This window comes from Panulirus ornatus, chromosome 59 (genome assembly GCF_036320965.1).
Source record: "Panulirus ornatus isolate Po-2019 chromosome 59, ASM3632096v1, whole genome shotgun sequence".
In the NCBI taxonomy this organism is placed as follows: domain Eukaryota; kingdom Metazoa; phylum Arthropoda; class Malacostraca; order Decapoda; family Palinuridae; genus Panulirus; species Panulirus ornatus.
Window position 1 is genome coordinate 2,878,972 of NC_092282.1, and position 12,251 is coordinate 2,891,222.

Below are 12,251 nucleotides of genomic sequence, written 5' to 3' on the forward strand. Positions count from 1 at the left end.
TTCCCTCAAACTCACAGCTAACAAAAATAGATACCACGGACTATAGTAAACATATTGGTGATGCAAACACATTGTGAAAAGTTATTAGGTTTTTATTGGTAATCATCGTGCATTTATATTAATATGAGAGTAGTACTGAGGATAACTGGTATAGCCTCAGCCTGGGAGGGATGTTGCGCGTATTTTTAAAATATCGAGTAGGCTGCATTTCTGAATTTATTTTTGAAAAGATCTATAATTAGAGTAGCAAATATATTGATTTTGATAAAATTATTTAAATTATAATATTGTTTTCATCATTTGGGGTTTAAATTTACAAAAGTAAGATATTAGATATATAATTTCTGGCAGTTATTGAGAAATGCTCTTAGTGCTTGTCCCGCAGTTAAGAACTGAGGATTGATCTGACGTTGTGCGGGACAAATATTTTATGTTTTTAGTTCTTACAGTGCTAGAAATCATGATCTCTTAACCATGTTGCGGTCTAAAAAGGATGTTGACCGTCACGTACGGGAATTACTCAATAAAGTCAAAGGAGAGGATGAGGTAAGCGTAAATACCGGGTGCACGTTTATGTTGTGGTGGGCTTCTCTAACTTTGTCCCATGTATTCTCTACGCACATGATCTTGTAGTCCTTAATATTCTTTTATGTGAAGTTTTCATATTTAGGGACATTTTTATTTTGAGTTTGAAGGTAGTGAAGAACATAGCTGACCACAATACTCAGACATGGGCACCATTGGTGTGTATTCGTTATGGCGCCAAACTAATCTGGCTTGGAAGGTGTAGGACTGAAATTTTTCGACTTTTGTGCAGTTTCATTGGTTACATTACAGTGGCAGATGTAAAGATAATGGGGTAGAGCAAGTTTAAGGATATGATGATTTTTGTTAATGTTAAGTTGCTTGTCACTGGAGAACGTTTAGATTTGTGATTTTTGATACTTTACATAAGATGGTAAACCAGACAAACAAGAATGAAAGCTGTATAATTATATCCACCTTGATAAGGTAGGTAACTATAGCTTAAGTTTGCTTGGAGAAATTAGGTTTGCTAAGTGATCGGCAGTGGTGGGCCAAATGTTAGTATGCTGATATTTACTTGTTTCTCTACCACTTTATTGCTGCATTTTTTTTAAGTTTGAAGTAAGAGGCACCATAAAAAAAACTTTTGTTTTGAAGAAACTTAATGGTTGTATTATTAGGTGAAGTGATTAAGATGAGGGAAGCATAATTTGGAGCAGTATTTATTTTCTGTTGGTAATGATTGAATGGGAAGGATTATCAAGGGAAATGTTAGGTAAAAGTACATAAAACATTTACATAATATAAATGTACCTATGAATACCTCATATAGAGGTAGAGGCATATCTTAATTTTTACAAAATTAGAAAATTTACACGAGACTACTGAAATTTTTTTTTGCCACATTTGATTACATGTGGTTGGAGTAAGTAAACACTATCGACGAACACACCTTCCAGTAACTGCTATCAATCTTTTCAACTTGCATATCTTTATGTTTTGGTAAGATTCCCGTTTAGCTCAACATTGTTGTTAACTTTAGATATTTAGCTCAACATTGTTGTTAACTTTAGATACTGAGATTTTCAGCTGAGCTTGTCTTGGGTACAGAGGATACAATGTAAGGTATGGAGCATGATCTGGACTATTGCTTTGAATATTAGTAAACAAGCAATTAGTAAGAATTATGTATAGTAGGGAAAATTTGGGATTAAGGGAAAAGGAGTAATGGTAGCTTATATGTTTATAAGAATTAGTAGACCCCCTTAAAAATTCAATACCTACCTGTAGCAGTTGAGATGCATCTCAGCAGTGAATCATCTTTTGGATATGTAACAGTACTATCCATTGTTGAGAATTGCACATTTGCTGCCTTTGAATGTCAGGTAACAGACTGGCCAAGCACCCTTATGGTCACCTGAGCAGGTAAATTTTTGCTGTAGATTTTTGTTACTTAGTGAAATTAGGTGAATGTTGTAGGGTTTGTTTATTACATGTGGTTACTCTACTTTTACCATAACCCCACATTTTCCTTATGAATTATTTCTACTTTTGTCTTAATTGATATTCAATAGAAACAATGCTTCAGACCTTGCTCTGCAATTGTTTTTGTAATTTCTAAACAATGCAAAGGTAAGCTAACCATTTATCCTTTTTATTTTATTAGGTCACCCCTCGCATCCATACAGCACTGTCAGGACTACAATTTCAGACTCGTCTATTCCCTCAGATTGTGGACTCTTACCTCAAAATGTGCCCACAACCTTATCCCATTCACCTGCCTTGTGGCCCATTTTTGCTCCTGCATTCCATTTGCTATCATGTCCACTTCTGAGTATCAAACATTCATTTTCCTTTAGATTATCTCTTCAAAGTCACATTCCAACGAAACTGCATCTCTCCACTGCCAAACCTAATAACCATGCTTTTGCACATATTTGCTCACAGTGTTCGAGTTTTATACACTCCCAAATTCAGAAACCAACTTCAGCAATTTTGCAGTCTAATCAGTCACCAGTGCTGTGTCATCAGCAAGTAGTGACTACATCCGTAACCTCAACCGGCTGCAAATCTCTCCCACTTTCCAAAACTTTTGCACTCGGCTCCCTTAGCACCCTGTCCATAAATCCATAAACACATTAAACAGCCAAGGTAACGTCACTCACTCCTCTCAGATATTCGAGTTGGAACAACTCACCCTCCCATGTTCCCACTCACACACATCTTACTCTCCTGAGAGAGACTGCACTGCTTGTATAAACTTTCCTCCCACATTGCATATTTGTAACACTTTCCACAAAGTACTTCGATCAACTCGCGTGCTTTCTCCAGATCCATGAATGGCACCTCCCACAAAGTATTTATATCATATGCTTTCTCCAGATCCGTAAATTGCACATACAGATCTCTGTTTTTCTAAGTCTATAAACTACACATACAGACCTCTGTTTTTCTAAGTATTTTTTTACCAATTTCTAAAAGCAAACACATGATCTACAAATACTAGACCACACTGGAAATGACATTGCTCCTCCCCATTTGATGTTCTCTGCATGCCTTCACCCTCTTACTCACCACTCATGCGTAAAACAACAATTACACCAAATAAACTTGTACATTTGTAATTTCAACATTCATTTTTGTCACCTTTACCCTTTATACAGCAGCACTATACAGGTATTCTGCCAATCCTCAGGCACCTTGCTTTGGCTCAGCATTCACTGAAAATCCTTTCTAACCAATCGGTAACATTATCATCCCCTTTCTTATGAAATTAGATGCATTTTTATCTACTCCAGGTGCTTTGCCACACTTTATCTTATTCAAGACTTTCACTACCTCTTCCAGTTTCACCAAACCATTTACCATGATTCTTTAACTTTACATCCTATACACCTCCAGTCGTATCATATTACATATTCAACAGTCCTTCAAACTACTCATTTTGTCTCTTTCATAACTTCCTTCCTTGTTACCACTACTTCATCAGTCCCCCTTCACAGGTGTTCCCGAGTGCTCACTTGTTCTTATCTGTTCACCTCTTTCCAAAACATTTTCATATTCTTTCTGAAACTTGTTGATACTCTTATTTGCCCCCTTTTTGAGCTTATGCACATTCCTTTTGACCTCTTGCCATTCCTTCTTGTACATCTGAGTCATACACTCATTCCTTGCTGATTGTGCCCATGCACCTCTCATTTCTCTTTCACTTACAGTTTAAGCTCATTCCAGTCATGGCCTGTCCCCTGGATGACCATGTAACTAAAGAGTTGATGTATATTTTTATTTTGTTTACTTTATTTTTGTATACTTCAACAACTTGAAATGTATTTTCTCCCCATTTCAGCGCAAAGTACGAGGTTATTTCATAGCTCGCCTCTACTTCAATGTTAATGAATATGAAAGTGCTCGTCGCTACCTCAGTGAATTTTTGACAGTGCGTCCAAAGGCCATGGATGCACACCGGTTCCTGGGCCAAATATATGAAGGTCTTGGAAATAAGGAAAAGGCTGTTATATCCTACAAAACTTCATATGAATTAGGAGAGGGTCAGAAAGACCTCATTTTAAAAAGTAAGTATTCTTGTTGAAACAATATTGGTTTTTATCTTTTTTATTCTTTAATGCAGAAATATTTTAACACAGTGACTTTTCATGATATGAGAAAAATATTAGGTAATAAACATCATGGCAGATTATTATATGAATAACAGTTTTGATTGTTGATTTGGAATATTGTATGTATTTTCCCTGGAAATTCTGGTAATCATTTGTAGAAGCAGCTCGGCTGTTGTCACTTGCACTTGACTGTTTAAGGTTTACTCTATAACTTTTGGCTTTATATATTTTCTCTGCAATTTCTGTTGAATATGATAATTGATTATTGTTAAAGTTTGCAGCATTTATTATTTTTTAACTGCAGTTTCATGCTTCTATTTGATTTCAAGGTTTGATTTTTCTGTCATATTTGACAACTTCATGCTTAATCAGGAAAACTAAAAAAGAAGATATACATCAAATCAAAATTTAGATTTTTCAGTTGATGGTTGGTAATTTTGCTGCATTGCCATGAAATCTGATTATACAGCAAAAGGGTTAACAGTACTGGATTACCCTAAGGTAAAAAAAAGTCATGTCCTTATGTGGTGATGAAAAATTTTTCAGTTAAGAAAGATGCTGATCTTTTTGGTTCAGAGGAAAGTTTTTGGACAAGGTGAATTTTATTTTCAAACATTCATATTTCACAGTAGGTATGAAAGTTTAGTCAGCTGGACTATTGCTGTGGCCCATTGTTTTTCCTTGGCATTGTTATCCCACAGCTTAGGTTAGGTTAGGTTAGGACATGTCATTCAACTGGGTTGCTTTGGAACTTAAGGTGGAGTTACCTTAGGCTTGACCATTGATTATGCCTCTTTGTTTATGGACAGTCAACCACTTTTCTATCCATCAAAGAACAACCCCATTAATACTGTGTAACTTAATTTTTGCTTGTAACCTTTGCTGTGGAGTCGTATCTTATGGAATGAAGTTTCGGGAAAGTTGGTTGGGGAGAAGAAGGAAGTTTATAAGAAGCCAAATCTGCGAAGGATTACAGTAAATGGATTAGAAAAAAGTCAAATTTGAATTGCTGAATCTTTATATCCATCCATCTATCAATATCACTGATGCCCATTCTCCTGGAACTCCCATCAAAAGGGTGGCCATGCAAAAGTCTCCACTTATCCCTGTTGTTTCATGCCTCCCTCACATTCACCATTCCTCACATTCTTCCCTGTTTCTCTCCCTCCATTACTCTTCCACTCAAACAGAAGGCTAATATGAAAGAAAGGAAAGCAAATAAGGATTTTACGTGAAAAGTGAATTGTAAAAGAAAAAAATATTAAGTTGAAGAGAGTTATGTTAGGAGTGAGTGTGTATAAGACATGTCTGAGAGAACAGATGTGACAAAGATATAAGTCAGTAAGAGGTGGAAAGAATACATTAAAGAACTGGTTGGAAGCGACTCAGAAAGAGGTTTGTTTTTTGTGCATTAATATTAGAGGTAGGGTGGGAGAGGAAGGTGTTGCATAGGAGGAAGTGAGAGAAGCAGTAAAGCTCTTAAAAAATGGAAAACTGGATTGATGGTTGGAATTGGGTGTAGATTGTTGGAGGGTGGTGAAATGGCTGTCGAGTAGATCCTGAAGTGTGTGTGGGAACATGGAAAATTCTCTGGTTCCTGATGACTAGATGAAGGTAGTAATTGTTCTGGTGTTTAAAGGAAAAAGGAGAAAAAAAAAATTATTCTTAGAATTACACAGGAATAATTCAACTTGACAGTCAGGCTGTGGAAGTCTGGCTATAGATATACTTTTTCTGGGTTTCACTCCACCGCACACAGGTTGCAGATGGCTAGGAAAATCCATGGAAGAAATGTAGCACAGTGAAGTTGAATAGTAGTACAAAAGGGAACATTTCATATTGAAATATCCTCAGCAGAAAATGGATGTAAGTTGAAAAAAATGCAGTTTTCTTTTCACAAATACACAAATGTATGACGTTTTTGACTAGTGAGTGTTCATATCTTTTGCAGATTATAACATAAGTTAGGTATCGTGTCAGTTTACAGACTTCACGAATGTAAATTGAATATTCTGTTTGATCACTGATATGTTTTTTGGATATACTTTATGAAAGCCTTTGTTGCGTGAGTAATGTGTTGTAATGCAGAAAATTTGTAAAGTGGGATTAAGTGGAGGGATATATGATACATTTTTGGCATACATTTTATGCAACATTCTTGTAGATAAAATAACTTCTAATACATTTGTAGTAATCCTAGTCCCTAGAGGAGCTTTACTTGCATCTCTGTTTTTTTCTTATTTTCTTATCTGATGTGAATCCAGTCATGGACTACACCATTCATACCACCTTATGTAGATGATAGCAGTTAGAAAAGGAAATATGATCAGTAAAAGACAGACTCCAAATAGACATAAGTATTCTGGTGAATCTGGTCATGACATGGTTTTTGATGGCAAAATATTTGAATTTCTCTGTTATGGGGAAGTGAAGAAATGAAAAATTAAAAATATAGTACAGAGTGGTGGATTGAAAAGATCATTGTTCTGTAATAGAATACAAAAACGATACAGAGAGACCATTATCTTATCTCTAAAGAGAATCATACAAGACCTAAGAGTAATATTGCCAGATGATCATACCTTCACAAGGTATAACAGAGGAACAGTTGCTTTAAAAAAATATGATGACTAGATTTCAAGTTATAACTCTTTAAGGCAATTATATTTGTCAACTAGAATACTGCTGTGTGTCACCATCACCTATCAAGGTTGGTAGAATTACAATAAGATATTGTACAGAGGTTTTTCTCTGCCCAAATTGCCTGTTAAAAACCTGAAATACATAGATTGGCTGAAAGCACTGAGGTGTACTATACTGAGGACATGGAGATAAATTATGCACTTCAAAAATCATGAAAGTCATGGTTCCCTCTTCCATGAAAACCATTCCCTGTTGGCATGATGGGAATGGAAACTGTAAAATATTACCTCTGAGATAGAATGGTGCACTGGGTAAAATAAGAAGGCAAGTTTACACATCTAGGAGATAGAATGGTGCACTGGGTAAAATAAGAAGGCAAGTTTACACATTGAGGACTAAGAATTGCTTGGTAAATTACCTGCAGCCATTAGAAACATATTAGATATTCAGTAAATTAAAAAGGGTAAGTAGAATTACCTTTAAAGGGTGCCAGAAAAGCCAGGATAAATAGGTGACTGTAGCCAGCAGGCCATGGCATTCAACAACGTGACTGACTTGGTCACAGTCCAGTCTGCAGTGTTGGAAAGCCTTCCAAGAGCTTTTAATGTTTGCTTGGTGAAGTTCACAATTATTGATTCCTTTGGAACTGACACTTGTTGAACACAACAGTGGGGTGTGTAACTTGGGAGAAAGCATTCGAGTTATTTCAAAATAGTGTGGACCTTCATTTACCTGTCTGGGATCCATTTTCTGTTTGAACATTCTGGCTGATGCTATCCTTAAACACCAACAAGTAGGTTGAATATCTATCCTATGAGTTTTGAAATGCTTTTTTATTCATCACAAAATAAGTTCTGCTTTTTTTCCAGTTTGTGAGTTATATACAGATGTGCAAGCTGACTCTTCAGTTCGCTTGTACTGGGCAGAAGAAGGCCACCGTTTATATCCTCACCATGAAAATGTTGTCAAGCTCCGTGAAGCTCTCCTTACCGGCACAGGTTCACACTCTCGGGAAGAGCTTGAGAAATTATATTTAGGTAAGTCAAAGGTGTTTTGATGTTTGTTTCCATTGCTTTTTAACCACCACACAGTTAATGATTTGAGGATATTCCTAAATAACACAGATGCACATTTTAAACATTTGATTGACAATTCATTTTGTTGCTGTACAGATGAAATAAAGGCAAGTCCAACAGTTGTTAGACTTCAGACGAACCTTCTCCAGCTATATAAAGATTGGGGTGCAGAAGACAAGAACAAGCTGAATGAGGCATACAATTATGGTTGTCAGGTGGAGGCTCGGAAAGCTTTTTCTGACTCTCTGGAGTGGTATCAAGTCCTTTATGATGTTATGCAGGTATGAATGACCTAGCTTTTTTTTTTTACATACTGCATCAATCATGGACAGAAGTCCTCATTGATGCTAGGCTTTGAATGAAACATAAATCAATTACCAAGAAATGGAAGAATAAGAAGAGTAATCTTAGCTTTTATGACTGAAAATTTGCCATTTAAAAGGGATGGGTTATGAAAATTATTTAAAGGTAAGGAGTTCAAAGTTTAACAGTGTAGCGAAAGAAGCAGATGCTAACAACAAAACAATATTTATGTAAGGTGTTGCAGATGGTGGAGGCACAGAAGCATCTAGTTGCTAGGAATGAAAAAAGGGAAATGATGGTCAAGTTTTAGGCCAATTTTGAAGAGTTGATGGGTTGGATTGCTGAAGATTTGATTCTGTCGTGTAAGTACAAGGTACTAGAATTACTCAAGATGTTAAGGTTGGGTTTTATATAAGGATGACTGAAACATCTTATGAAAGTAACTGTTAAGACAAAATGGGTGTTCATCTGAAGAAAACCAAGCTTTTAGAGGTAAACAAAGCTGTTTGTGTAACTTTGAGTTGCCAATGTAGATATTATCATAGGAGTCATCATATGAGATTAGCAAGTTAAGAAGAGGTTTAGAAAGAAATAGGTAGAGGATGGGTTTTAGAGGTGTTGAAATTAGATAGGTTTTGGTTGCCTTACTGTAAACCTTGTTTGGATATGAATATATGAAGCTCTGATAAGATGAGATGGCGACTAAACAAGAGAAGATAAATTGAATATGAAAGAAATGTGAGGCAGGAGTTAGTCATCAGCATGTGAATGATTTGGGTTCTTTTGTTTAAGAAAGTAAAGAGGAGGAAGAGCATGATTGAAAAAAAGAAACATATGGTTAACATAATGGATCCCACATGATTTTGAAAGTCTTATAATGTTTTTGCAGATGTAAATTCTCCCATGGTGATGAGGCCAGCTAGTCTGCTATCTCCCACAGAAATTATATTTTCTTTTTTTCTTTTTTTTTTTGTAGACCTACCAAAATACCACAGATGTTAGTAATGATGTTGAGTTCCACACCAACTACTTGTCTACCTTAGAGCGTCTTGTCTACCTCACTCTAGCCTCCAGTAGTGGGACTGCTCTCCTGTCCCAGTGTACCTTAACTGATGCAGCGAGACTTCTCCACAGGTAACTTACACCTCACTCTTATGGACTTGCTGAGAGGTTTGTAACTTGTTGCTATAAGTGTTTGTTTATTGCTACAGTTCACAGTATTCTCTTATTTTGTTTCACCTGATGTGTGAAATATGCAGGCAGGATAGGCATAAACTTATGAATTAATAGAAGCACACAAGTAAGTTAATTTTGCACACAATTGCTTATTCTTGCATGATAAGGTAGCATCAGGAACCAAGGAACAACTGTCTTTTTTGCACACATCCACTCCATATCTGTCATGTATATGAGATGGCCTTAATTAGGGCCTCAGTTGCCCATTTCATCTCAGCCATCGTAGAAAAAAAATGATCGAGAGTGAGTGAGGGAACGATGCCACTTTCTTATTTGTCTTGGTACTCCCTTGCTTACACAGGAAATGGCAGACAATTGTGAAATTAATTTTTGTACCCCATGCCTTCATACAAAGGTAATACACATGCATTGTCATTCCTCAGGCACCTTGCCTTTTGTCATCATTCTTATGAAGCTCATCTACCATCAGATTCACTGTGGCAATTTTGCAGCACTCTATCTTACAGAATTTATCATCCCCTCACTTGTTACCGGACTGTTTGTGAAGACCTTCTTCACCTACAGTGTACCTTTGAATTCAAGTCCAGAAATCTAGTTTTTACTTTTTGATTCATTGGTGCATCTTCACTTTGAATATTGTGTTCAGTTTTGGTTGCCCCACACAAAAAATGGTTAGAATGTAAGGAGTACAGCAGTGAAGTACCAAAATGACTTCCAGACTAAGAAAAGAAACTTCATGAGTACAGGCAAGATTCTTTAAATTTGATTAGTATATAAAAGAAAAGATTAATAGGTGATTGACACACATTCAGTGTAGGCAGCTATATGAGGCTGAAGTAGTTGAAATTCACATGCAGTAATTGATATATACTTGTGGACTGTTGTTTTACCTAGATTGAGCAAAGTACTCTACAACTGCATTGCTATTTTATGGAATGATTTATCAGTAAGAGCAGTTGAAAGCAAAACCATAGTTAATGTTTAAAAGTAGTCTTGACAAATGATTTGCTTCATGACTTATATTTTGAGCTCCTAGGGTAGATATAAAATTGTTTACTTTCTTACTCTAAACATAAGGTTTGATTATTCTCATCTCTTCTACCATCACAAACAGCCTTAAAAGGACCCATCAGTTTGTTGCTATTTTCATTCCATTACATGAGTTTAACAGCTAAAGATTCCAGCAGTACATTTGAAACACCAAATGCACTTTTTAGGTTAAATTAGGAGAAAGTGAAGATAAAGGGTGATCCATAGAGAAGCTGAAACTAAGCACACAACTTTGCTAGTTATTAATAGGTGATTGACACACATTCAGTGTAGGCAGCTATATGAGGCTGAAGTAGTTGAAATTCACATGCAGTAATTGATATGTACTTGTGGACTGTTGTTTTACCTAGATTGAGCAAAGTACTCTACAACTGCATTGCTATTTTATGGAATGATTTATCAGTAAGAGCAGTTGAAAGCAAAACCATAGTTAATGTTTAAAAGTAGTCTTGACAAATGATTTGCTTCATGACTTATATTTTGAGCTCCTAGGGTAGATATAAAATTGTTTACTTTCTTACTCTAAACATAAGGTTTGATTATTCTCATCTCTTCTACCATCACAAACAGCCTTTAAAAGGACCCATCAGTTTGTTGCTATTTTCATTCCATTACATGAGTTTAACAGCTAAAGATTCCAGCAGTACATTTGAAACACCAAATGCACTTTTTAGGTTAAATTAGGAGAAAGTGAAGATAAAGGGTGATCCATAGAGAAGCTGAAACTAAGCACACAACTTTGCTAGTTATTTCATTTGCTCTAGAAGTTCAAGCATACAGATTAACAGAATTTTGGTATTCTTGAAGGAAACAGGACTGCTCATTGAAGGGGAGCTTGTCAGGTCACAAGCTTAATGTATGTGCTTTGAATGTAATTAGTAATGAAAGTGTGTGTTCAATACAAACTTTGCTGGGTAACTACAGTAGACTCCCCCAATTTTGCTTTTTAATGTAATGCAGTATTAAGTAATTCATAATGATATTAAAGTAAAAAATTGAATAGAAATGGTAGAAACAAATTATCAGACCAACTTGGTGTGTGTCACTTTAGGCTTGAATGTATAGGCAGATAGATGTATGTGTTGTGGTTGGACAGTTGTGCTGTTTTTTCGATTGTAGCGTTACCTGAACATCTTATTTCAGCCTTGGCTAGGTCCTCTTAGAAAAGCCAAATTACACTTAATTTAAAGGAAAACGAGCTAAGTAATGAGAAGTTGAGTATGGTACTTAGACTTTAGGCAAGACATATTCAGGAAGCTAAAATTTTGTGGTTATGGCTATGAAGAGCATAGCATTGATGTACAGGTATGTGCAGTGATTTGTGAGTTGGGGAGAATGTTATTTTGCAGAATTCTCGACATCATAGGGTGCTTGGTTGTGTGGACTGTGAAGTGGTGGAAATTTGCTGTATTTCTTTCAGCATTAATTGAATGTTTTTATCCTATTTACTTATGGTTAGATTTTGCATATAGGCTTGCACCTTATTTTGGGGTTAGTTTAGTAAAAGGAAGGTCTTTGTCTCCTCAGTTTGACCAGGATTGACTCATTGTTTAGAGATGGATGCATTGGTGTTCAAATTACAGTTTGGCAGTCTGCCAAAAATGGCTTAGTTTTCCGCATATGATCTTGCAAGCTCTATATATCTAAGCACAAAAATAAAATTAAAGCTGATATACTGCCATTGTATTCCCTGTGTGTTATAGAAGGTGACTAAGAGGGGTGGGAGTGGATGGCTGGAGATCCTCCCTGCCGGTATTGCTTTCCAAAAGAAAGAACAGAGCAAAGAGCCAAGTGAGGAATTTTCCCTCTAAGGCTTCTCATCTGTCCTTGACGTTACCTC

At 36.1% G+C, this 12,251-nt stretch overlaps 1 protein-coding gene across 1 annotated transcript in view; it reads left to right on the forward strand.

Annotated features, from left to right (window-relative positions):
• Positions 1 to 369: 369 nt before the first annotated feature.
• The window catches only part of LOC139767122 (E3 SUMO-protein ligase RanBP2-like), a 148,079-nt gene continuing 136,197 nt past the window's right edge, over positions 370 to 12,251 (forward strand). Inside the window, exons 1-5 of the mRNA XM_071696131.1 lie at positions 370 to 546; positions 3,872 to 4,097; positions 7,655 to 7,822; positions 7,958 to 8,142; positions 9,141 to 9,298. Coding sequence (XP_071552232.1) covers positions 475 to 546; positions 3,872 to 4,097; positions 7,655 to 7,822; positions 7,958 to 8,142; positions 9,141 to 9,298 — 809 coding nt within the window. The 5' untranslated portion in view covers positions 370 to 474. The remainder of the gene's footprint in view (positions 547 to 3,871; positions 4,098 to 7,654; positions 7,823 to 7,957; positions 8,143 to 9,140; positions 9,299 to 12,251) is intronic.